Source organism: Sapajus apella, unplaced genomic scaffold, assembly GCF_009761245.1.
Source record: "Sapajus apella isolate SASKATOON/1434 unplaced genomic scaffold, GSC_monkey_1.0 scaffold114, whole genome shotgun sequence".
In the NCBI taxonomy this organism is placed as follows: Eukaryota; Metazoa; Chordata; class Mammalia; order Primates; family Cebidae; genus Sapajus; species Sapajus apella.
In genome coordinates this window covers 4,358,963-4,386,769 of record NW_022437054.1, presented here as the reverse complement: position 1 = coordinate 4,386,769, position 27,807 = coordinate 4,358,963, and the positions used below count along the sequence as shown (strand labels likewise).

Below are 27,807 nucleotides of genomic sequence, written 5' to 3'. Positions count from 1 at the left end.
ACTCGGGAGGCTGAGGAATAAGAATTGCTTGAACCTGGGAGGCGGAGATTGCAGTGAGCCGAGATCGTGCCACTGCACTCTAGCCTGGGCAACAGAGTGAGACTCTATCTCAAAAAGAGAACAAAGAGAGCCTGAAGATGTGATGGAATTGTTGCAACCCCATGATAAAACTTGAATAGATGAGGAGTTGCTTTTTATGGAAGAGAAAATAAAATGGTTTTTTTGACATGGCATCTATACCTGGTGAAGATACTGTGAACATTGCTGAAACGACAAAAACGATTTAGAATATTATATAAACTTAGTTGACAAAGTATTAGCAGAATTTGAGAGTACTGACTCCAATTTCTGAAAGAAGTTCTAATGTGAGTAAAATGCTATCAAACAGCATCACATGCTACAGAAAAATCTTGTGAAAGGAAGAGTCAACAGGTGTGGCAAACTTCATTCTTGTCTTAAATTTTAATTACCACAGCTACCCCAGCCTTCAGCAACCACCTCCCTGATCAGTCGGCAGCCAACATCATTGAGGCAAGACCTTCCAGCAGCAAAAAGATCAAGACTTGCAAAAGGCTTAGGTGATTGCTAGCATTTTTAGCAAAAAAATTTTTAAAAGATATAATGCTATTGTACACTTAGTACAGTATAGAGTGAACATAACTTTTATATGATAATGCTATTGCACACTTAACAGACTACAGTATAAGGTGAATGTAACTTTTATATGCAGTAGGAAACAAAAATATTGTGTGACTTTATTTTGTTATTTGCTTTATTGTGGTGGTAGGAAATCAAACCTGCAATTTTTCCACCAAGGCATGCCTGTAATACTCTGAATCTAATCATGAGGAAAGATCAGATAAACCTAAATTGAGGAACATTTACAAAATAAACACATAGGGAGGCTGAGGCAAGAGGATCACTTGAGCCCAGGAATTTGAGACCAGTTTGGGCAATGTAGTGGGACTCTATTTCTATAAAAAATTTCAAATATTAGCCAAGCGTGGTGGCATATGCCTGAGTCTCAGCTACTAAAGAGGCTAAGGCAGGAGGACTGCCTGAGCCCAGGAGGTCAAGGCTGCAGTGAGCCACAATCATACGACCGCACTCCAGCCTGCATTCTGCACTGCAGAGTGAGACCCTGTCTCAAAACAAAGTACAATAAACCTGTGCTCTTTAAAAATGCATGATTATGAAACACAAAGTAAGACTGAAGAACTCTTCCAGATATAAGGCTAATAAAGAGACATGACAACTGCAATGTGTGATCCTAGACTGTACTGTGGAGCAGAACAAGGAACTGGGTGAACAAATGAAGTCTGAATAGGCCTACAGATTAAAGAGCAGTATTTAGTCAATACTCATTTCTTGATTTCAATAACTGCACTCTGGTTATATAAGATAATGTTCTTATTGCCAGGTGCAGTGGCCCATGCTTACAATCCCAGAAATTTGGAAGGCTGAGGAGAGTAGATCATCTAAGGTCGGGAGTTTGAGACCAGCCTGGCCAACATGCTGAAACCCCATCTCTACTAAAAATACGTAATTTAGCCAGGTGTGGTGCCATGCACCTGTAATCCCAGCTATTTGAGAAGCTGAGGCACAAGAATTGCTCAAACCCAGGAGGCAGAGGTTGTAGTGAGTCCAGATCACGTCACTGCACTCCAGGCTGGGCAACAGAGTAAGACTGTTTCAGAAAAAAACAACAAAAAAAGACAATGTTCTTGTTCTTAGAAAATAAAGGTAAACATAGGTAAAGGGGCATTAGCTCTACAACTTAACTCTCAAACATTTCAGAGAGAGAATGAATGAATGACGAAGCACATACGACAAATAGTAACACTTAGAAAATGTGGGTGAAAGTTTTATGACAATTGTTTGTACTGTTTTTCACAAGTCAAATTATCTTAAAATAAAAAGTTAAAAATAAAGATCTGCCAGGCGCAGTGGTTCACGCCTGTAATCCCAGCATTTTGGGAGCCGAGGCGGGTGGATCACCTGAGGTCAGGAGTTTGAAAACAGCCTGGCCAACATGGTAAAACCCTGTCTCTACTTAAAATACAAAAATTAGCCTGGCGTGGTAGTCCCACCTGTAGTCCCAGCTACTCAGGAAGCTGAGGCAGGAGAATCACTTCAATCCCAGAGGCTGAGGCTGCAGTGAGCCAAGATCGCGCCCTTGCACTCCAGCCTGGGTGACAAGAGCAAAACTCTGTCTCAAAAAATAAAATAAAATAAATATACATATGGTAAAAGAAAGATTTTGTCCATTTGTAGTTTATACTAAAACATAGCATGAAGTATGACCTGATTTACTCTTACAAAATATGCATCCAGTTGTCCTATCTTTTCCTCTGTGATTTGATGTGCTTTTTTTTTTTTGAGATGGAGTCTCACTCTGTCACCAGGCTGGAGTGCAGTGGTGTGATCTCGGCTCACTGCAATCTCCGCCTCCCAGGTTCAAGCGATTCTCCTGTCTTGGCCTCCTCAGTAGCTGAGATACAGGCAAGGACCACCACACCTGGCTCATTTTTGTGTTTTTAGTAGAGACGGGGTTTCACCATGCTGGCCAGGATGGTCTTGATTTCCTGACCTGGTGATGCACATGCCTCGGCCTCCCAAAGTGCTGGGATTATGTAAGCCACCATGCAAGGCCTTGATGTGCTATTTCTACAATATTCTAAATTTCTTTAGTCTATTTCTGGACATTATATTCTGTTCCATTAGTTAATACATCTATCCATGTCCATGAACCAAACCATACAGGTAAAAAAAAAAAGAAAGATTATTTTTTAGAGTAGTTTTAAATTTAAGCAAAATTGGGCAGAAAGCAGAGAGTTCTCACATACTTTCTGCTCCCACAGTTTTAATTACAGAGGCTTTTTTGGTTTAAAATCTGGGAGGTTTCCCCTCCTTATTGCTCTTATTTTTCTTATTTTTTTTTCTTTTTTTTTAAAGATGGAGTTTCACCATGATGGCCAGGCTGGTCCTGAACTCCTGACCTCAGGCGATCCACCCACCTTGGACTCCCAAAGTGCTAGGATTACAGGCGTGAGCCACTGAGCCCAGCTAATTGCTCTTATTTTTCAGCAATTTCTGGTTGCTTATTTTTTCTTGTTTATTTTCCATACGACCTCTAGCATCAAGCTGTCTAGCACTAGCAAAAAAATAAAAGGTTTACTAGGATTAGAATTCATTTATACATAGCCGGGCGCGGTGGCTCACGCCTGTAACCCCAGCACTTTGGGAGGCCGAGGCGGGTAGATCACAAGGTCAAGAGATCGAGACCATCCTGGTCAACATGGTGAAAGCCCATCTCTACTAAAACTACAAAAAATCAGCTGGGCATGGTGGCGCGTGCCTGTAATCCCAGCTACTCAGGAGGCTGAGGCAGGAGAATTGCCTGAACCCAGGAGGCGGAGGTTGCGGTGAGCCGAGATCGCGCCATTGCACTCCAGCCTGGTAACAAGAGTGAAACTCTGTCTCAAAAAAAAAGGCCAAACTCATAGAAAAAAAAAAAGAATTCATTTATACATTAATTGGGGAAGAACTGGCATCTCTGTAATGTTGAGTTATTCTGCCTATGAAGTATGAAATGCCTTTCCATTTGTTCAAGTCACATTCTGTTTTTTTAATAATGTTTTCCTCTTAGGAGTTTCCTCTTATGAGTTTGGCATTTTTCTTGTTTTTTTTACTAAGGTAATTTCTCTTTTTAATGTTACTGGATATGGAGACTTCTCTTCCACTATATTTTCAAACTAAATTATTGCATATATAAAAAGTATTGGGTTGGCCGGACGCGGTGGCTCACACCTGTAATCCAAGCACTTTGGAGGCCAAGGCGGGCGGATCACCTGAGGTCGGGAGTTTAAGACCAGCCTGACCAACATGGTGAAATCCCGTCTTTAAAGAAAAAAAAAAAAAAAAAAAAAGGTACTGGGTTTTGTTTGCTAATTTTTTTATTCTACCATTTCACTCAATTGTTTTTGTCTAGGTTTTCTGTTGTTACTCTCTTGGCTTTTCAACATATACTGTCAGATAATCTGCACACAGAAATAGCTTTCCCTTTTTCAAAGTCTCACGTTTCTGATTATTTTCTCTTGATTGAATGTGGTAATTAATTCTGTAAACACAATGTTACCAATAATGGCCACAGTAGGCATCATTATTCCTGGTTTTATAGTGGACTTTTATCAAGCCTTTTGTGTCTACATAAATTTTGTTTACGTTAAGTATCATAAATTTTGTTTACATTGTTTATGTTATGTATCCCTATTTTATTGTTTATCAAGAATAGATGTGTTGGACTTCTCAAATACCTGTTTTGTATCCATGGAAATAATGATTTTTCTTCCTAGATGTATTAATATGGTGAATTATAATAATGAATCTTAGCCTATCTTGTATCTCCATCATTTTTTCCTCCAATCTTTTTACCTTTCCCTTTACCTTGATTTCAGATTCTTGGCTTTTTCTATTTCTATCCCCTACGCCTTCACTGTCTCTTTAGTCATATCTGTTCACCTTTGGGCATCTTGTAATTTAGTCTTCATTTCTGATATTGTCTTATTTTCCATTTCTTTTCTGAGTTTGAACAGCTCTTATTTCAAATCTTCTTGCTCTTTGACTAATTTTATTGAGTTTTAAAAACTTTTGACTTGGCCAGACATGGTGGCTCACGCCTGTAATCCCAACACTTTGGGGGTTCAAGGTAAGTCAATCACTTGGGGTCAGGAGTTTGAGACCAGCCTGGCCAACATGGTGAAACCCCATCTCTTCTAAAAATACAAAAATTAGCCAGGTGTGGTGACATGCACCTGTAATCCCAGCTATTCAGGAGGCTAAGGCACAAGAATCGCTTGAACCGGGAAAGCAGAGGTTGCAGTCAGCCGAGATCGCACCACTGCATTCCAGCCTAGGCGATAGAGCAAGACTCCATCTCAAAACAGACAGCAAACAAACAAACAAACCAAAAAGCTTTTGACTTAAACTTTCTTTTACTCAGCAGATATTTATGTATATTTAATTTATGTCCGGATGATTAATTATCTTCTTTGTTGCCTTTTAATGTATTTTCATCTCCTGAAAAGCACTGATTCTCATTTTTTGAATCAGAAAAATCTGTATGGATGCTGTTTTAATCATTGTTCATGCTGCGTTATGTTGATTTTCATGGACCATCAACAGCAAGCAACCCTCTGGGGTAAAAGGGCTTGCTTAATTTCTCATTTCCACCACTTCCTTCTTCTGTTGCTTCAATGAAGTACAATTTATTTGCTGTTTGGACAGAGCATTTATTTATCCTCTATAGCTTTGATACTCTTGTTTCAGCTGTGTCCTTACCTCTAGCATTTCCTTCTTTCTCTTTACTATTAAATATTAACAGTATAACTTCATGGGACCCTTTCAGCTTCCAAAGTGCTGCCTTCTCCCCTAGAGGCGGTGTTTCCTTAAGGCTGCCATGTCTGGCCATAAACACTTTCCAAGTACCTTTTCTTTTGCATTCTCAGTTGCCATGCTCTTATCTACCAGATTTCAAACCCGTTTTCAGTATTTCCTACTTGGGATAGGGTTCTCATTTTCTGAGGATGAACAAAGACCTATTATCCTCTGCAGAGTCCCTTACTCTGAGTTCTGATGTACTCACGAGAGTTCATCTAGCTATTCTTAGATGACTATTTCCCTATTCACATATAAATTGAGGTTTTAAAAATTCTGTGTCCTAGTTATGCTATAGGCCCAGGTTATACAGCTGATTTTACTTGCTCTTACTAATCTGTATGGGTTTTAGAAGGATATGTGAAAGGTCTCAATTGAGGAACTAAGGCAACTTCTCAAGTTATCAATTGAAGAAACATGTGCACCTCCTTTGTAAAGTTATTGTAAAGATCAAAAGAAATAGACAAATCACTTAATTACTTAGTGCATTAAATGCATGAATAGTAAGGATGATTATTACTATTTCCTAGGGTCCTTCAATATTGTTCAGAAGGATTTAAAATATTATCTGCCAACTCTCATTTTTCTAGAACTTCCACATATAGCCATAGATCTTATGTCTAGTCTGTGTTCTAAAATTTTGTCTGGGCATGGTGGCTTACACCTATCATCTTGGTACTTTGGGAGGCCAAGGGAGGAGAATCACCTGAGGTCACCTGGCCAACATAGTGAGGCCCCATCTCTACTAAAAATACAAAAATTACCTGGGTGTGGTGGCATGTGCCTTTAGTCCCAGCTACGTGGGAGGGGAGGCTGAGGCAGGAGAACTGCTTGATCCTGGGAGAAAGATGCTGCAGTGAGCTGAGATTTCATCACTGCACTCTAGCCTAGGCAACTGTGCAAGACTCCGGCTCAAAAAGTATAAATAAATAAGTAAAATTTTGTTGTTAAATCCAGGAATACCTCACCTCCGTGGTTTCAGGCTAAGGCTTTAGGCTCTAAACATACTGTCTGGAAGTCAAGGAGGATTACTTGTTATTATGTAGATCAAGGTAGAAACTAGTTGGAAAGATTAGCTGGTGTGCTAAGGAAATGATTACTAAAATCCAGGCCACAGCAAAAGAAACATAAGCAAAAGTGAGAGAATTTTTCATAAACGATATTGATTTAAACGCACTAAAGTCTTCATTCAGATTATTTCTCATACTTTGATATTAGAATATCCTTTTATAAAATGATAATGATAATAAAGGGTACTTTCAAAAAATACATTATATATTATAAAATTAGTAAATTTATGTTGTTCTACTAAATTATTTATATTGGGCCATAAACCCAAGAAATAAGGCTAGATCTGAAATAGTTACAAATACAAACAGCCAGTAAATCAGCCTTCTCTACATGAAAGCTTGTAGGTATATCCATCCCCTACCTTTTTATAATCTTTTCCTCCAAACTGTTCTTGATAGGTACTATTATACCAAATTTCACCTGCATAAAAATATAAGGCTTGGCTGGGCACAGTGGCTCATGCCTGTAATCCCAGCACTTTGGGAGGTCACGGCAGGTGGATCATTTGAGGTCAGAATTTTGAGACCAGCCTGGCCAACATGGTAAAACCCCATGTTTACTAAAATACAAAAATTCAGGCACTATATATATGTATTTATGTATATTTTCTCCTGACAATTCAAGACAGTTTCCTCACCTGCCTAAGGAACAGGCTGTCTGAAATTCAGAGGCAACTTTACGATTATTAATAATACCGATTACCAATAATTGCAAGTTGTCTATTATATGAAAACATTTCAATTCTCATTCTTCTAGTAGTATGGGAACTGGCAGCTGCACAATCAATTCACTCATTCAGCAAATATCTACTGAGAACATATTATGTCAGACCCCGTTTTAGGTTCTGAAAATACAGCAGTGAACATTCTACCCAGGAGAGAAACACAAATAACTGTATGTCAAGTAGTAATAAGCACTACGAGTGGGGGAAAATGCAGGATGAGGAGACAGTAAAAGAGGAAGTACTTATTTTACACAGGGTAGTCAGGAATGGCTGATAGGTGACCATCTGAACAGCAATCTAGATGAAGTGGGAGCTAGCTATGTGGAACTCCAGGAGGAAAGCATTCCAGGCAGAAGGAATGGGACGTTCCAGTGATCCTCAGGTGGGACCATACATGGCCTGACAGATGAAAAGAAAGGTGGCCTGTTGGCTTAAGCAGAATGAGCAAAGGAAGAAATGAGGTCAGAAGCTGTGGCACGCCAGAGCATCTAGAGCCTTACAGGTTTTCAACTTTGAATTTCATTATGAGCAAAGTGGAAAGCCATTGGAGGGCGCTGAGCAGAGGAGTAATAACCATGACTTGTGTTTTTTTTAAAACAGATTCATTAGCTGTTTGGGGGGATAAGGGAAGAATATGCTGTAAGGGGAAAATATGAAAATCTATTAAGAGGGTACGTATTGCATAAGGAAAAAATCAGTATAATCTCACACCCAGAAACAAACATTGTTAATCTTTTGGTGTATTTGGTATTATTTCCTTCAGATGCTGAGGATATCCTTTCCATGCAATTAGTTTTAAAAGCTTCCCAGAACACTTCACATTTAATAAGTTTGTGTTTGTTTTTATATGCTGTTCAATTAGTATGTCCATAAAAATTAACTCTTCCTATGATTCCAATGAGTGGTTCAAAGTACACTAGTAAAATGAAGCTCTGGGAAAACCAAAATTGAGGTATTTTAAAACCAAATTTTTTAAAAAATTTTATTTTTAAAACCTATGGATCTCTATTTAAGGGAATCTATTGTCCATCAAACTAGCCATCTTTACTTTTTATTATATCAGTTATTTAAGTGTGATGGCTGTCTGTTCAAGTTTATGTGCTGCATAATTGAGGAATATCTAAATGTGTTTCTTATATGCTTACAGGAATAGTGTCAGGTATTAATCTTCTTAAAATCCCACATGGTGACGATGTAGAGGGCTCCCTCCCTTAGACAACACACCCTCCCACACCTCTGTCTACAGAGAATAGATTTTTTTTTTTTTTTTTAAAGACGGGGTTTCACCATGTTGGTCAGGCTGGTCTTGAACTCCCGACCTCAGGTGATCTGCCCGCCTTGGCCTCCAAAGCGCTTGGATTACAGGCATGAGCCACCACACCCGGTCTAGAGAATAGATTTCTTAAGTTAGAGATAAAATTAGAGGAAGAATGGAAATGAAATTATGTCAGAGAATTAATAAAGGGAAGAGTACATAATGCCTTAAAGGCCATGGTAAGGCTTTTAGATAACCTGCTGAACAAGACAGGAAGCCACTCAAGGTCTTGAGAATAGGAATGACAAACTGATATTAATTTGAAAGAGATCATTCTGACTGCTTCCTGGAGAACACATGGGGTAAAGGTGGGGGTGGAGAAGAGGAAGAGACAGGTTTACAAGGATACAACAGTATAGGTGATAATGTGGCACAACAAACTACCCTAAAACTTAGTTACTTTAAACAACCACTGTTCATTATGATTTCCTACAATTGTGTGGGTCAGCAGTTTGGGCTATAATCTGCTGGAATGTTTTTCTACTAACAGCATTCATCAGGCAGCTCAAATGGGGTGGGAGTCTAAAATAGTCTTGTTCACACACTAGGCACTTAGGCTTCTCTTGGCTGGGTGTAGGAAATAATAAATAAAACGTTCCTTTTCAAAGCTTCCTCTTAGTTCATTAAGAATAAATATCAGGGGGGCCGGGCGCGGTGGCTCAAGCCTGTAATCCCAGCACTGTGGGAGGCCGAGGCGGGTGGATCACGAGGTCAAGAGAGCGAGACCATCCTGGTCAACATGGTGAAACCCCGTCTCTACTAAAAATACAAAAAAAAAATTAGCTGGGCATGGTGGCGTGTGCCTATAATCCCAGCGACTCAGGAGGCTGAGGCAGGAGAATTGCCTGAACCCGGGAGGCGGAGGTTGCGATGAGCCGAGATCGCGCCATTGCACTCCAGCCTGGGTAACAAGAGCGAAACTCCGTCTCAAAAACAAAAAAAAAAAAAAAAAAAAAAAAAAAAAAAAGAATAAATATCAGTTTCTTCAGAGTTTAATTTACTTTAAAGCTTTTGCTAATAATCTTAAAGTAGCTGTTAGTCATAATAAAGAAATAAGTGCATCCCGTGTTCTCAGTTCTTACACTTTAACCTAGATATTTGCCCTGACATGCCTGGACAAGCCCAGGTAAGTCATAGGTCAAAGCTTATTCCCCTTCCTTATTTGGAAATGTTATCAATTCTCTAAGCATTCCTCAAGTTATTTTCTCTTTTCTTTTGTTCTCCTCTGCGCCTTTACTTCTTTAGAAAATTTCCAAGTTTTTAACCAATTGGGTCAAGCATAGAATATGAGGTCCTGTTCCAGCCAATGAAAACTGCACACAGTAGTACAGCGATTGCGTCAGGTTATGAAAATTATAAATGTTGCTGTCTCCCTTGTTCAGGTGTGCTCTTGCGGCAAGGCTGCCAGCGAGTTGTACCCTTCCTGCAGGAAGTAAACTAGCTTTGCTGAGTGATCCACTGTCTCGGTGTGGATTTTTCCCGACGTTATGTACCCATTTCCAACAAACTTGGGGGCTCGTCCCAGATTTCATGTCCCCTCTGGGGCAGTCCTTGGTCCTCTCTTGTGGGGAGGCGCCCCGCCTCCCTATTTGGTGGCCCTGAGCGAGAGAGCCAGGACTTAACCCAGTGCGAGGAATAAACCTGGATTCTCAGTAACGCAGAGGAGAGATTCCAAACTGTGGCAACCAGGGGGCCTCGGTCAGGGGTGACAAAGTACTTCCTTGGTGGTCAACTTCTGGAGGGTGGAGTGTGTGTGTGAATGCGGTGCTGTTGTGAATGGTGACAAATCCTACGCTGGGGAGCGGCCAAGGAGGTCGGCAGGAATGAGAAGAGTGTAAGGGACCCTCAGAAGGGGGAAAGGAGGAAACAGGTCAATCTCCCAGGGCAGTGAAGGCAAGAAATTCCTAGCTTGAGGAGTTGAGTCTTCTGTAAGCTTTAAGTTTTTACAACAGAATAGGCAAGAGATTCCCAGCTTATGGGGGTTGTCTTCCATAAACGGAATAGGCAAGAGATTCCCAGCTTGAGTCTTCCATAAAAACGGAATAGGGAAGAGATTCCTAGCTAGGCGGGTTGGGCCTTCCGTAAAAAAAAAAAAAAAAAAAAAAAAAAAAACAACGGAATAAGCAAGAGAGTCCTAGCGTGAGGGGTTGAGTCTTCATAACCTTGATAAAGTATTGCTGTTTTTTTGTTTGTTTGTTTGGACTAAAGAATCGATCCTCAAGCCTGCAGTTGTCTGGCCAAAATTTGGGTCAGGTGGGGATTAGGTCTGTCAACTCTTAATAATGTATGTTAACAAAAACCTTCTCTCTCTCTCACACACACACACACACACAAAAAAAAAAAAAGAAGAAAGACTAAGCTCTCTGTTGGCACCAGGGGCCAGTTCTCCCCTACCCATTAAGAGAAGAGGAAAACAGAAAGTAGAATGAAGTCAGGAGTAGTCTCACTTAAAAAGGGTGGAGCTTTTACCCGTGAGCAATCCATATATAAATGGGACCCTTTAGACCATCTTCCCTAGTTTCCAGCTCCAGCTTCTGCTCCCACCATCCCCACAGCACCGCCTCCTCTTTCCTGAGCTGCCCCAGAACCCAACTCAGAATTCCCTACTCCCTTGTGTAACCCAGGCTCTTGGGAGCTGGCATCTCAAAGGCCTGATCATTGCCGGCTGATCTGCTTCCCCGAAGAAAGGGCTCCGGGAGACAGAGCAATGCAAAAGAGATATTCAAAGTTTTCCTTTCTCCTCTTCTTTCAAGGAATCAGCTTCAGTTTCAAAGTTGTTTTTTTTCCTAAAGGAGATGCCTCATGGGGGAAGCTTGGTTAGTTTTGTGAAGCCTCTAGTAGGAGGCGTGGTTGGCTTGTGAAGCCCCAAAGAGGAGATGCGGTTGGTTTTGTGAATGCCCCCTTAACTGACTGCTTCTAAGGTCAGGAGTCTAAAGAGAGAACTTAAGTCATTATTAGATGACCCTGATGGGGTAGCAGAACAGATTAATCAGTTTTTAGTTCCCCAGTTATACACTTAGATCAAGTTACTGTCCATTCTAAGTATTCTCTTTCCAAGGGAAGAAATGGTGGAGAGGGAGAGAAAGAGAGAGACAAGAGAGTCAAAAAGAGAAAGAAAGACAAAGGCAGAGAGAGACAAGGAGGCAAAGAGAGAAAGACAAGTCAGATTAGGAAAAAGAGAAAGAAATATTAAGAAAGTTATAGCTATAAGAATGCACCTTTAGTAAGGAAAGTTATTAAATAAAGTTAGAAAATTAAGATTGTCTGTGATAGCCGTGAACAATGTTATAAAAAGGAATTTAGGCAAGAAATGTTATATAATTTTTTGTTTTGAAAGTTTAAGCAGGCCTGGGCGCGGTGGCTCACGCCTGTAATCCCAGCACTTTGGGAGGCCAAGGTGGGTGGATCACGAGGTCAAGAGATCGAGACCATCCTGGTCAACATGGTGAAACCCCATCTCTACTAAAAATACAAAAATTAGCTGGGCATGGTGGCGCACACCTGTAGTCCCAGCTACTCGGGAGGCTGAGGTATGAGAATTGCTTGAACCCAGGAGGCAGAAGTTGCGGTGAGCTGAAATCGCACCATTGCACTCCAGCCTGGGTTACAAGAGCAAAACTCCATCTCAAAAAAAAAAAAAAAGAAAGTTTAAGCAAGTTTTGAAATGTTAATCGTAGAGGAAGCTTTGTGTGTAAACATTAGCTAAAGTTAAAGAGGTATTATCCAGTTTTCTGTAAACTAGACATTAAAGTAAAAGCACAACAGGTTTTTCTTAAAGCACTAACCTGCTCTTTAACAAAGGCCTCTTAGCAGAGGCACCACTCCTAGAATTTCCAGTTCACCAGCACCAGCCTGGAGACCACCTTACCTCGTGCTGCTAGCCACCAAGACTGCCATTCGTACAGCAGAAAGAGATGGACACGTCACACCCGAGGGTCAACAAAGTGCCATCGCCATTAGAATCATGACTATTGTTCTAGAATCAGACCCCACCAAGTTAAAGCTAAGAAAAGCTTAGTCTATCTTCACCTTTTTCTTTTCTTCCCTTTAACTACTCCCCATCTTGTTACTAATGTTATTAGATCTGGCTCACCTCAAGTTTGTTGCTTTGATGTCTGTTTAGTTATGCCTTTGTGGAGATTTGCATAACCAAGGACAGCTTGCTGCTTCAGAAGAATGTCTCTGTCCTTCTTTGACTTCCTCAGATTAGGAAGACATAATGAATTCCTCTAAGGATACTAGTAATCCAAGGAATAGTAGCTGTATTTGTAACTGGTAGAAATGAGACGCTTAGGGCCGGGCGCGGTGGCTCAAGCCTGTAATCCCAGCACTTTGGGAGGCCGAGGCGGGTGGATCACGAGGTCAAGAGATCGCGACGATCCTGGTCAACATGGTGAAACCCCGTCTCTACTAAAAAAATACAAAAAAATTAGCTGGGCATGGTGGTGCGTGCCTGTAATCCTAGCTACTCAGGAGGCTGAGGCAGGAGAATTGCCTGAACCCAGGAGGCGGAGGTTGCGGTGAGCCGAGATCGTGCCATTGCACTCCAGCCTGGGTAACAAGAGCGAAACTCCGTCTCAAAAAAAAAAAAAAAAAAAAAAAAGAAATGAGACGCTTGTCCCTCAAAAACAGAATTTCTATGTTCTGCTTAGTCTAATGTCATAGGAAACATTAAAGGTTTAAGATAGCCTGCTTCCACAGGTCTTTGCCAGTCCTTAAAACTACATATCCACTTCACCGAAGGAATTACTCCCTCTAGCCGTCAATATAACCAATGTAATCCTATACAGCTTACTATTGTTATTGCAACATCTGAAAACTCTTTCCCTTCCTTAAGTTGTATTTATAGTATAGGAGCCGACATTTCAGGTAAGTATCTTAAAGAAATTTTTGAAATGCACTTTATTGCTCCTTCAGTCTCTTTACCAATCATTCCTCTTAGACACAATGACAAAACCAAAGTCTCAATGGTAGAAGTAGAGGGCCTAAGGCAAACCATAGCCATTGAAAGAGAATATAAGGATGCAAATGCCTGGTTAGAATGGATTCAATATTCCGTTTGCACCCTAAATAAAAGTGACCGTTACATTCGCACGGTAGGCCAGAGGCCCAGATTGTCCCCTTTTCACTTAAATGGTCTAATCAAGCAGACATGGAGTGCATGATAGCTCTTTTTCAAGAATCCACAGCTTGGAATAATTAATTATGCTGAGTTCTTTTGCTGCTATTCCCTGAAGTTCAACACCCTGTGGGTCAGCCCATCAGGGCCATACAGCCTCCATCTCCCAAGGTGAAGTTTGCCTTGTTTCTCTCATGACGGGGAGAACTTAGTGTTCTTTGAAAAACTTAACAGATGCAGTGAAGTCAGGCACTTCCAGTAGCTGGCTGGCTCATCAGTCCGCCCTTACTCATCCCCGATGGGATGTATGGTGGTATTGTGGGGGACCCTTACTGGACACTGACAAATAACTGGAGCGGCACTTGCGTTCTAGTCCAATTGGCTATACCTTTTACCCTGGCATTTCATCAACCAGAGAAAGAGAAATCACAGCATCGGAAAATAAGCTCCTTATAGGTCTTCTGATTCTCATGTGTACTTAGATGCAACTGGGGTCCCAAGAGGAGTATCAGATAAATTTAAAGCCTGAGATCAGACAGCTGCAAGATTTAAGTCAATGCTGTTCTGGCAGGTAACAATTAATTTTAAAAAAATTGTAGATTAAATACATTTATTACAATCAACAGCGGTTTGTTAACTATACTAAAAATGCTGTCAAAGGAATAGCGGAACAATTAGGATCCACCAGCCAAATGGCTTAAGAAAACAGAATAGCCCTAGATATGGTATTAGCAGAGAAAAGTGGTGTTTGTGTTATAATTAAAACCCAGTGTTGTACCTTTATTCCAAACAACACTGCTCCCAACAGGAGCTAACAAAAGCCCTCCAAGGACCTACTGCTTTATCAAATAAGCTAGCTAAAAATTCTGGCATCAATAACCCTATTTCAGATTGGCTCAAAAGGTGGTTCAGTCAATGGAAAGAAACCATAACCTCAATTCTTACCTCTCTAGCAACTGTGATAAACATGCTTCTTCTCATTAGATGTTGTGTCATACCATGTATCTGAGAAGTCATGCAGAGGCTAGTGGACAAAACTTTTACTATAATATTTCCAATCCCTCATCCACCCTATTCAGATAGATTTTTCTTTTAGAAGAACAAACAAAAAAACTGAGTAATGACATGTTAAATAAGTTTGAAGAGGAATTATAAATAGAAAAAGGGAAGAATTGTAGAAAATAATAAAAGGATTATTGATTCATTACAAATAAAATATAGTTTCTTCAGAGTTTAATTTACTTTAAAGTTTTTGCTAATAATCTTAAAGTAGCTGTTAGTCATAATAAAGAAATAAGTGCATCCCGTGTTCTCAGTTCTTACACTTTAACCTAGATATTTGCCCTGACACGCCTGGACAAGCCCAGGCAAGTCAAATGTTATCAATGCTCTAAGGATTCCTCAAGTTATTTCCTCTTTTCTTTTGTTCTCCTCTGGCTTTACTTCTTTAGAAAATTTCCAAGTTTTTAGCCAATCGGGTCAAACATAGAATGTGAGGTCCTGTTCCAGCCAATGGAAACTGCACAAAGTAGCAGGGTGATTGTGTCAGGTTATGAAAGTTATAAATGTCCCTGTCTCCCTTGTTCAGGTGTGCTCTCATGGCAAGACCGCCAGCGAGTTGCACCTTTCCTGTAGGAAGTAAAGCTAGCTTTGCTGAGTAATCCATTGTCTCAGTGTGGATTCTTCCCGATGTTATAAACCCGTTTCCAACAGTGGGCCTCTCTCTCCATGTGGTCTCTCACTCAGCAGTGTAGCCTGGACTCCCTTACATGACAACCAGAATGTCCCAAAAGAGCTAAGGCAGAAGATGTAAGCTGTCTTGAGGCCTGGGCTCCAGAACTCACACATCTACCACATTCTACTGGCCCAAGCAAGTACAAGGCCAGCCCAGATTCAATGGTGGTAAACAGACTACTTCTTGATGAAAGATGGTGCAAATTATTATTATTTTTTTTTTTAGACACAGTCTCACTGGAGTGAGCACAGTGGCACGATATCGGTCACTGCAACCTCTGGCTCCCAGGTTCAAGAGATTCTCCTGCCTCAGCCTCCTGAGTACCTGGGATTACAGGCATGTGCCATTACTCCCAGCTAATTTTTTTAGTAGAGATGGGGTTTTGCCAGGTTGGTGAGGCTGGTCTCGAACTCCTGACCTCAGGCGATCCACCTGCCTCAGCCTCTCAAAGTGCTGGGATTACAGGTGTGAGCCACCACGCCCAACCGGTGCAAATTATTATGGCCACGTTTTTCAATCGATTACACTGAGTAGAGATCATGGTGGCTTAAAGGAGTATAATAGTTGCAGTGGTAGTGGTGTGAAGCAGCTGGATTTTATACATTTAATGACAGGACATGTTGATTAACCGGATGTGGAATGACTTCAACCCAAGAAATAGAAGGATACAAGTGTCATTTACTGAGGAGTGGCAGGTTCAGGTGAGAAGAAATAATGAGAGAGAGAAAGAGAGAGAGAGGAAAAAAAAGAAAGAGAAAAGAAAAAAAGGAAAGAAAGAAAGAAAGAAAAGAAAGAAAGAGAAAGAAAGAAAAGAAAGAAAGAGAAAGAAAGAAAGAAAGAAAGAAAGAAAGGAAAGAGTAAAGAGAGTAAAAGAAAGAAAGAGAGAAAGAAAGAAAGCAAGCATAAATCAAGAGTTTTGTCTGCAACACCTATTAGATCTCCAAGGAGAAATGTCAAGTAGCAGATTAGAGTCTGTAGTTCAGCATATTGCTCTGCTGGAAAGTGGGAGTAGACAGAGAAGAGGCCACGCTTTTACTTGCATGACTAGGGCATGAGGTTCTTCTAAATAGTCTGACCTGGTTTCCAGGTTGTCCAGCATCTTTCTCGTCCACATTTCTTGTCTTTCAAGAAAGCAGAGAAGCCCCAGAGAAGGGTTAGTTTATGTATGGGGGAAAAAAAAAGATCTTTTTGTTCGAGAATTTAGGTGAGTTTTTTAAAATGTATATTTACAGAGCTCTCTCAGACCAGTTTGCTGTCTGGTAACACAGAATATAATACCAAGACAGATGAACTCACTAGAAGTCATGAGAAAAAAACTTTTTCTTCAAAAAAAAAAAATAATAATAATAATAATAATAAAGGTAAAAGAGAAGGCGCTAAGGTAGCTGCCACTGTATCTTTCAAAGGCAAGTTACCTAGAAAATCACTACATTCTGGCATCTGAAAATAGATGGGAAATGATAAAATTAATAAAAAGGTGACAGCGTCTCACTCTGTCACTCAGGCTGGAGTGCAGTGGTGTAATCATAGCTCACTGTAGCCTCAAACTTCTGGGCTCAAGTAATCCTCCTGCTTCAGCCTACCAAGTAGCTGGGACTACAGGTGGGTACCACCACGAGTGGCTAATTTTTCATTTTATTTTTGTAAAGGATATTGCTATGTTGCCCACACTGCCCTTGAATTCCTGGCTTCAGGCGATCCTCTTACTTTGGCTTTCAAAGTACTGAGATTATAGGCATGAATCGCCATGCCTGTCCAAAAGTGTTTTGTTTTTAATTCTAATGCACGTTTAACTTTCCTATAAATATGCCAACCAATAAGGATGAGATTTAGGGAAACAGGTTTTTTTTAACCATGTCAGCATAATTTCAAAGAATCACTGTTTCATAACCCAAAACAAAGACTGAAGGACCAATAAGCCATTTCATGTAGCCTTTACCACTAAAAATTGTGAAATATATGTTTTGTAACTATAATGAGTATTATTATTCTAGATGTTTGTATGTCCTAACATTCAAACATGATTCAAGTGAGTTTATAAGAGTATGACTCAATTCAATTCAAGTTACATTAAGGTCTACTAGCACTAGGCTGTAATGGATACAAGGACAAACGGGACCCAATTATACTATAAATCTTGTAAGCAGGATTATTCAGGTACATAAATATGAGAAAGTACATACTTTTAAGTTACATTCTAATTTAATGTACAAATGATGTGAGGAGGTTTACCAGAAATAAATAAATAAATAAATATATGGTTTTTTTTTAAAGATGGGGTTTCACCATGTTGGCCAGGCTGGTCTTGATCTCCTGACCTCAGGTGATCCACCCACCTCAGCCTCCCAACAGAAATATATTCTTAAATAAAACCGTGAATGTTTTTAAAACAGAAAAATACAAGGGCCAGCTCATGCTTGTAATCCAAGTGCTTGGGAAGCAGAGGCAGGTGGATCACCTCAAGTTAGGAGTTTGAGACCAGCCTGACCAACATGGTGAAACCCTGTCTCAAAAAAAGAAAAGAAAACAAAAAACAAACAAACAAACAAAAAAAACAGAAAAATACAAATTGGGATGTGAGCTGGGCACAGTGGCTCACACCTGTAATTCCAGCATTTTGGGAGGCAGAGGTGGGTGGATCACGAGGTCAGGAGATTGAGACCATTCTGGGCAACATGGTGAAACCCGCCTCTACTAAAAATACAAAAATTAGCCGTGAGTGGTGGCAGGTTCCTATAATCCCAGCTACTCAGGAGACTGAGGAAGAGAAAAATCACTCAAACTTGGGAAGCGAAGGTTGCAGTAAGCCAAGATCGAACCATTGTACTCCAGCCTGGCAACAGTGAGATTCCGTCTCAAAAAAACCAAAAAACAAATTAGGATGTGAGGTGAAGAGTAGAGGAGAAATACTGATACGTAATACACAGATGAACCTCAAAAATATTATGCTATGTAAAATACACCTGACAGAAAAGACCACTTATCGGCCAGGCATGGTGACTCTTACCTATAATCCCAGCACTTTGGGAGGCTGAGGCACGTGGATCACCTGAGGTCAGAAGTTCAAGACCAGACTGGCCAACATGGTGAAACTCTGACTCTACTAAAAATACAAAAAAATTAGCGGGGCATGGTGGCACACGCCTGTAATCCCAGCTTCTTGAGAGGCTGAGGCAGGAGAATTGCTTGATCCCAGGAGGAGGAGATTGCAGTGAGCCAAGATCGCACCACTGGACTCCACCCTTGGCAAAAAGAGTGAAACTCCATCTCAAAAAAAAAAAGGAAACAAACAAACAAAAAAAACCCCACTTATTGTATGATTCCATTTATTTTTTTCCCCTTTTAAAATTTTTCTTGGTTTTCATGTTAATCTTCTCTATACCATTCCAATTTTAGTTACGTGTTGTAAGCATGTATTATTCCAGTTGTATGAGATGTTCAGAAAAGGCATTTGGAGACAACATGGATTAGTGGTTGCTCTGGGCTGGGGGTGGGAAGAAAGATTAAATGTAAATGGGCATGAGGGATCTTAACGTAATGACAGAAATGTTCTAAAAATGGATTGCTGTGATGACTGCAAAACTTGGCAAATTTACTAAAAATAACTGCACTGTACATTTTAAATGAGTGAATTTTACGATATGCAAACTATGCCTCGATACAGCTGTCTTTTAAAAACCAAAGCCAAAATTAAAATTTTTACAGACATACAAAAACTGAAATGATTCAGTCCAGCTGACCTGCACTATAATAAATGTTAAAAGAGGCCCTTCAGGCAGAAGGAACGACACTAGATGGATTTATAAAAGGAATGAAGAGAACTTTTCCTATGGTAACTATAGGAATAAATATATATATTTTGGGTTTTTTAAAAAACTATTTAAATCTTTAAAAACTATCAATATAATCAGCTGTTTAAACATAGTAGCAATACAGTGTGAGGTTTACAACATATAAAATGCATGACAATAGCATAAGGCTGAGACGGAAGAGATGGAAGTATACTTTTATTTATTTATGTATTTTTGAGACAGAGTATTACTCTGTCAGTAAGGCTGGATGCAGTGGGATGATCTCAGCTCACTGCAACCTCCATCTCCTGGGCTCAAGCAATTCTCCTGCCTCAGCCTCTCAAGCAGCTAGGATTACAGGCTTTAAAAAGTGTGACACTTTTTAAAAATTTTTGTGTTTTTAGTAGAAACGGGGTTATTTTGTATTTTTAGTAGAAATGGGGTTTCATCATGTTGACCAGGCTGGTCTCAAAACTCCTGACCTCAGGTGATCCACCCACCTTGGCCTCCCAAAGTGCTGGGATTACCACGCCCAGCCCAGAAGTATACTTTTTATAAGGTATTATATATGAAACAGCAAGTAACTTGAAGGTAGACTGTGATAAGTCAAAGATGCATGCTTTAAGCCCTAAAACAATTAATAAAATAACAAAAAGAATTACTGGTAATAAGCCAATAAAGGAGATAAAATAAATCCTTTTTAAAAATCAAAAATTGTTTTTTCCCTTCCTTCCCCCATACCCTCGCCTGTAACAAAAATAAAAAAAAGATAAAAATCAAAAATTAAAACAAATTGCAAATATCAATTAATTCAAAAGGTCAAACGAGGAGGAAAATGGAACAAAAAAATTGTAAAGATCAATTAATCCAAAAGAAGGTCAAAGGAGGAGGAAAATGGAACAAGGAAGAGGACAGACAATAAAACAAATAGCAAAGAGTAGATTTAAGCCTAACCATATCAACAATCACATTAAATGTAAATGGTCAAAACTCCCCCTTAAAAGGCAGAGATTTTCAGGTTGGATTAAAAAAGACCCAAATATATGTTCTTTATGAGAATCACAATTTAAATGTGAGACATAAACATGTTAAGGCTGGGTGTGGTGGCTCACATCTGTAATCCCAGCACTTTGGGGGGCCAAGGTGGGTGGATCACAAGGTCAGGAGATCAAGACCATCCTGGCTAACAAGGTGAAACCCCATCTCTAGTAAAAATACAAAAAGAAATTAGCCAGGTGTGGTGACATGCACCTATAGACCCAGCTACCCAGGAGACTGACACAGGAGAATCATTTGAACCCGGGAGGCAGAGATTGCAGTGAGCTGAGATTATGCCACAGAAAGATTAGTGCCCATGTTAATATCTGCCAAAGTAGATTTCAGAGCAAACAATATCGCTGAGGATAATAAAGTCATTTCATAACTAAATGAGCCAATTGGTCAATAGGACATAGCAATCCTAAATGTTTTATGCATCTAATTACAGAGAAGCAAAATACATGAGGCAAAAACTGATAGAACTATAAGGAGAAATAAATTAATTATAGTTATACGTCTCTTAATAATTGACAGGACAAACAGAAAAGCAAAAATATAGAGGACTTGAGCAACAATACCAACTTGCCTTAATTGACATTTATGGAGGATTATGACATAATAAAATACTCCACCCAGCAACAAACAGCACAATACATTGCTGAGTACCGACATATTTTTCTTAAGCACACATGGAACACTGCTCAGACAGACTTCATTCTGGGCTACAAAATAAGCCTGAATACATTTTAAAGGACTTAAGTTATACAAAGTATGTTCTCTGACCACGAGGAATTAAATTTGAAATCAATAACCGAAAGATATCTGAAAAAACCCCAAATAAATGGAAACCAAATAGCATACTTCTAAATCCATGGGGTCAAAGATTAAATAAAAAATGAAATTAGAAAACAATTTGAATTTTGAAGGGTGGAAGCTGCAGTGAGCCATGTTCGTGCCACTGCACTCCAGCCTGGGCAAGAGAGCAAGACTGTCTCAAAACAAAACAAAATAAAAGGATTTGTTTGTTTTTTAGGAAAGGGTTTTGCTCTGTCACCCAGGCTGGAGTACAATGGCACAATCATGACTCAACGCAGCCTTGAACTCCTGGGCTCAAGGGATCCTCCCACCTCAGCCTCCTGAGTAAGTGTGACTTCAGACACATGCCACTAAGCCCATCTAATTTTCTGTATTTTTTGTAGAGATGGAGTTTTGCCAGGTGTGGTGGCTCACACCTGTAATCCCAGCACTTTGGGAGGCTGAGATAGGTGGATGGCTTGAGGTTAAGAATTCGAGATGAGCCTGGCCAAGATGGGGAAACCCCATCTCAACTAAAAATACAAAAATTAGCCAGGCATGGTAGTACATGCCTATAATTCTAACTACTTGAGACACTGAGGCAGAATTGCTTGAACCCAAAAGGCAGAGGTTTCAGCAACCCAAATCGCCATACTGCACTCCAGCTTGGGGGACAAAGTGAGACTCCGTCTCAAAAAACAAAAAACAAAAAAGAGGACAGGGTTTCAAAAAGCTTCCCAAAGTGCTGGTAGTACAGGCGTGAGCTGCTCTGTCCATCCCAAGGAAATAATTTGAACTGAATGAAAATGACAACACAACATATCAAAATTGATAAAACTAAAAAAAAAAAAATTGATGAAACTAAAGCAATATTGGAGGTAAATTTATAGGACTAACTACCTAAGAAAGGGCTCAAACCAGTGACCTTGGTTTCCACATGAACCTAGAAAAAGAGCATATTAAACCCAAAGTAAAAGAAAGAAAATAGTAAAGATCAGACAGGAAAACAACAAAATAGAAAAATTGATGAAACAAAAAATGGGTTCAAGATCAATAAAATACTTCAGAATTAACTGTGTCAAGCTAGTATGTACAAAGACAGTGCTTAAGTTATTTATCTTAATTTGTCTCTAAATTCGAAGAAGTTATGCAGGAGACACAAGGAAGTATTAGATACAGACTCAGCATCCGTATCAGATATCGAGGGCACAGCGGCTCACGTCTGTACTACCAGCACTTTGGGAGGCTTGATGAAACCCTGTCTCTCCTTTTTTTTTTTTCTGGACGAAGTCTCAGTTTGTCCAAATGGGGTGCAGTGTGGCAATCTTGGGTCACTGAAACCTCCACCTCCTGGGTTCAAGCAATTCTCCTACCTCAGCCTCTCCAGTAGCTGGAATTATAAGCATGTGCCACCATGCCTGGCTAATTTTTATATTTTTAGTAGAGATGGGGTTTCGCCACGTTGGCCAGACTCCACAAATTTCTATCTGAAATAATATAAAAGGTTTACCTATCCTTGGACAAACAACATAGCTCTTCTGAGCAATAGTTTCCTCAGAAGTAAAGGGACTGAATGAGATCATCTCTAAAATCTCTTTAAGTTCTAAGATTCTCTACATGCCAAAGAAGAGGTACACAACTACTAACAGCTCAAGAGGGCCTGAACAACAAGGTAGTCAAACCTTGGGAACCAGAATTAGGACCTTCCTCAAAAATAACCATCTTAATCAAAGAGAGAAAGTTATTCAATCCACTCACAAGTAAATTAATAACTTTAAATATCCACTTTGGAGGAAAAAAAATCGGAGAATTTTGGTCTAATTTAAAATCAAGGACCAACATTACGAATTACTTACTCTTTGCTTCTCAGCTTATCACTCCTGTGAGATGGCCACCTTACATGCATCATCTCTTCCTCAATTCTGTCCTCAGTATTACTCCTGGTGAAGTGTGTGTGTGTGTGTGTGTGTGTAATTACAAAATTAGGAAGTTATAGAGGGTGAGATGGAATGAAGGCCTCTTGGTAATCAACAATTTGTTCAACTTACAGCTATTGTGGGCCAGGTATTTTTATTGTCTGATATATTTAGGGTAATCTTCTGCAGCTGCCTTTTAGGAGAAAAGTACTTTATATAAATATATCATATACAGGACTGAAATCTGAGTGTCCAGATCTGCACAACCAAATAGATTAGTCATTCATTGTACAGTGGTTAACAGCATGGGCTTTGGAGCCATGCCCTTGAATTCCAATTCTTATGATACTACTTTCTGGCTCTATAACTAGACAAATTACTTAACCTTATGAGGATCATTATTAAGATTAAATGAATTAATACATACATGTAAAGATATAATTATGATCTTATCCTCCCAGTTTGATAAAGAACTCCAGAATCTAAGAACATCCTGTAGGCCGGGCATGGTGGCTCACACCTGTAATCCCAGCACTTTGGGAGGCCAAGGCGGGTAAAATGCCTGAGGTCAGGACTTCCAGACCAGCCTGGCCAACACGATGAAGCCCCGTCTCTACCAAAAATACAAAAGAAAATTAGCTGGTCATGGTGGCTGGTGCCTGTAATCCCAGCTACTCTGGAGGCTAAGGCAGGAGAATCACTTGAACAAATGCAGTGAGCTGAAATCACGCCACTGCACTCCAGCCTGGGCAACAAGAGAGAAACTGTCTCAAAAAAAGAGAAAATCCTATAAAAAGTATTAAGACAGCACTTTTAAGTAAAACTCACATTTCCCTCCATTTTAAGTCCTCCTATAAAGTCACGTATCTATACATATTTCTGTGGGAGGGTCAGTACTTATGAAAACAAACACATCTAAGTAGTGTAAAGGATGGCTTTAATATGAGTAAATGCACTGTTATGCTCAATTATTCTATAGTCTAGTGACACTGCAGACCTCCCAAATTCTCCCTAATTAAAATCAGGTAACTTAGAAGTTAATACAGTCTCTACAAAGACCTTTCACCCCTGAATATTTTAAGATTCTGCGAAGCATCAGGCCTTAGTTGTAGAACGTTTTAACTTAATGAAATTTTAGGGTATAATCTCTACAGTATGGGCCTCAAGCCAAACTAAGTGATCTCCAAAAATATGCCAACCTGTTTATCCCCTCACACCATTATGGACCAAACAATTACAGTTCCATTGACTCTCACAGCTCACTAAAGTGGTAAGAAAGAATGGAAAGATGTGGGTCATATTCCAATAATCAACAATTGTGTGACCTAACCAAAAGGACCTATTCGCTCAGTGACTCACTTCGTCCACCTGTATAGATATCTATGCTCTGAGATACTGAAAGAAATTAAAAGAGAGGGTGAATGAAATATCCCCTCTATGCCCACTAGCACATGGCACTTCTCAATTCATGTTCATTTCTCTTTCTTTATTTGAAGGAATGAAAGAAATCAGGAGCAATTTAAGACTTTTCACAGCACTGCTTGATCTCACCTTCTAATATCTTTGACAAAAACCATCTACAGGTTAAGCTGTGGAATCTCAACATAAATGCACATTTTTAGTGCTCCTTCAGCTTTACTTCAAAACCACTATAGGAACTAAAATAGGGTAGGAATAATCTTCTGACAGAATAGGGATAATATAACTTTTGTAATAAATGCCCACTTTAGAGTAAATAAGAAGATAAAGGAGGTATCATTGTAAGTTGATGAGAATCCTATGATCACTATCACTTTCTGGAAGAAGTCCCCAGAAATATCTAAATCTAGTAATTTTAATTGACTCAAACATCATTTTTAGTAGCCATTCTGGCATCCAAAAGGATGAGACTAAACAATGATATTCAAGATTAAGGGCCGGGCGCGGTGGCTCAAGCCTGTAATCCCAGCACTTTGGGAGGCTGAGACGGGTGGATCACGAGGTCAAGAGATCAAGACCATCCTGGTCAACAAGACGAAACCCCGTCTCTACTAAAACTACAAAAAATTAGCTGGGCATGGTGGTGCGTGCCTGTAATCCCAACTACTCAGGAGGCTGAGGCAGGAGAATTGCCTGAACCCAGGAGGCGGAGGTTGCGGTGAGCCGAGATCGCGCCATTGCACTCCAGCCTGGGTAACAAGAGCGAAACTCCGTCTCAAAAAAAAAAAAAAAAAGATTAATATTATTTGGAAATGTATTCCACAACTAATTTATTCTGAGGCTACCTGCCGGGATAGTCATCTCAAAATTAAACGTTCTATAGGTACAAAGTAATTTTAAGAGAAAATATTTTAATTTTAAAACTTACTCTTAAATTTTCTGGACCAAAGCATACCCTTCCACGTATAGAACTCGGGTTTTAACCAAATACTTGGTTGAAAACTATACAAATTCAGACATAACTGAAGTCTTGATTCTGCCACTTTCAAGATTGGGTGGTACAGATTCTTCTCATTCATGCCATTAGTTTCTAGCTCATGTGGTTCTTTATTCAAAGAATACTGATAACAGTCCTTCACAAAATGGTAGATTCAGTCTAAGGACTAAGACTAGATCATTCTGGAATAACAAGGGGTTACTTTTACAAACCCCACTTACCATTTGGTCCTAAGTTTTCATAAAAAAATTTATATAGGCAGCAGATGTATACAGAAAAACCTAGAGGAGGCCGGTTTAAATGTAAAATACCCACATACTCAAAGCGTAAGAACAATATACTTAAGACAAAACAATCTTGGAGCAATTGTCCAATATCACAAATACGGCAGTTACCCCTAAACAGTGTTCTGATTAATGGCAACCAATTTCCTTCAATCTTAAAGGCAACCAATTCAAGCCAGTAGGTTAAATCCTTAAAGTGTACTGAAATGCTACTCCTTTTTTCCGGGGAACCAGGTGAGAATTCTGTGCTAAGAACTAATCAGGGAAATGGATGTAATGAAAATAAGACGCTAAAATATAAGAAATACAAGCCTCCTTAATAATCAGCCAAGAAAAAGATAATCAGGTTATGTATCCTCCCGCCGATTCTTTCTGTCTTAAAACAACCTTTTGCCGAAGTCGGGTGGATTCATAGTAGAAATAAATGAACTTTACAATGAGTCAAATTCCACTAAAAATCAGAAGCGGGAGCTTACTCGTCCCCCAGGTCTGACCCGCCTGCAGCCCGAGGCCACCAAAAGACACACCTCCCTTCCCCCACCCACCACAGCCGGCTCTTCAGGTAACAGGCGTTTCTTCTCGCGCTGTCTGAACGAAAACAGTCCAGAAGGAACAGATTTCTTTTCTTAAAAACTGAACAAAAGCCAAAAACGCCACAAACACAACCTAAACCTTCTAAGCTCGACTACCCCCGTTCTGCACATTCCTTCACAGAAGGATGCCGAGCCCCGGGTGTCGGCGGAAACCAGGAAGCTCTCGGGGCCTCCCCGGGCCAGACCCGCACCCGAGAAGCCGCCGCGAGGCTCCGGGAGCCCCCGGTCACCCCAAGGCCGCGCCGCAGGCTTGAACAATGCGGCGGGTACAGCGGACTCGGAGCTTCCGAGCATGTTCGGGGACGGACGCCCGGCGTCCCGCGCTGGTTCCAGAGAGGCGGCGGGCGCGGGGCGCAGAGGCCTCCCTCCCGCCCAAGCCGCAGCCCGCGCCCGCCGCCGTCCCCGGGGACGGTACTCACACACGCACAGCTCCACCACGTACGCGTAGTAGGACCAGACGACCACGAAGGTGATGAAGAGCACTGGCACCCAGCCCACGACGCGCTGGCAGCAGCGCCACAGCGTCCAGGGCGCCATGTTCGGTTGGCGGCTGCGGAGCCCCGCGTCCCACCGTTCTGGGGAGCGCAGGAGCCCCGACGGCGACGACTCAGAGGCTCCGGGCGGCTCCTGGTCCAGCTCCCCCGCCTCCGAGGCAGGACTTGTGGGAGCAAAAGTCCCAGGCGCCGCCGGGACTCCTCCGGTCCCGGCGCCTGGCCAGGTCCCGCCCCCACCCCACATCCCGCCGCCCCCCTCCCCCCGCGTCCGTCCCCGCCCGCCCTCCGCCGGCTGCTGGCCGCCCACGGTCTCTGCGCCGTCAGGGGCGGGGCTTCCGCGGCCGGGGGGGACGAGGAGGGGGCGGGGCCGCCGCTCGGGACCGCCCATGGGCGTGGCGAGCTGGATGCAGACGGGTTGGGCGGTCTCTGGAGGCTGGGGAAGGAGAGGCGAAAAGCAACTCCTGATGGATGAGGGGGATAGGGGATGGATTTTGTGGGTCTAGACTCATGGGAGGAAGGAGACTATGGAAATGATTCTTTAGCTGATTTGTGGATCTTGGGCCTCTCTGTGTACAGAACACGCTCCACTGGGGTTCCTGGACACTGAGTAGTTGGGGCATTGATTCAAACATGACAAAGCCATTCCCCACTCAGTGTGCTAGGAATGCACATTGTTTGAAGGCTCCTCCTGTGATTTTGATGTCCATCTCTGCGGAACCCGTCCCTTTCTTGAAGATGGAATGGTAGATATCTGCAATTTTGGGTGGAAACCATGTAGGTAGGGTCCGTCAGTTTGATTCGGAACCCATATTTAAGATTGAGTAGCGAGAAGGAAAGAGCAAGTAAATGGCCCTCTCCTTGCCGCGCGAACGACTACGGAAATTTACAGAATTTATTTACAACTAGAGATTGCTAAGCAATGACGATAATCATATAGAACCTAGAAGCATCACAGTGAAGATTTCATAATGCAAGGTCAGACGCATTAGAAGGGATTCCAGACGACATTCTTAATGCCACTTCCTGCTGTTAGCATGCCAGTTTTGGTTAGAATTAGTTTTTGTGTTTGTTTTTTGAAAC

At 41.0% G+C, this 27,807-nt stretch overlaps 1 protein-coding gene and 1 long non-coding RNA gene across 19 annotated transcripts in view; both read right to left on the bottom strand.

Moving 5' to 3' along the window:
- Positions 1-26,968, bottom strand: part of ZDHHC20 (zinc finger DHHC-type palmitoyltransferase 20) — an 84,693-nt gene extending 57,725 nt beyond the window's left edge. For all 18 annotated transcript variants that reach the window (XR_004263404.1, XR_004263402.1, XR_004263403.1 and 15 more), the window contains exon 1: positions 26,653-26,968. Coding sequence is in view for 11 of the 18 variants with exons in the window: in XM_032260102.1 (XP_032115993.1) it covers positions 26,653-26,770 (118 nt within the window). In the remaining 7 variants the exon portion in view is untranslated. The remainder of the gene's footprint in view (positions 1-26,652) is intronic.
- Positions 125-11,952, bottom strand: LOC116537895. The gene is made up of 3 exons (XR_004263409.1): positions 10,663-11,952; positions 3,018-3,023; positions 125-822 (listed from the first exon to the last, which is right to left on the bottom strand). It is a non-coding gene; the product is annotated as an uncharacterized LOC116537895 (long non-coding RNA).
- Positions 26,969-27,807: the final 839 nt, after the last annotated feature.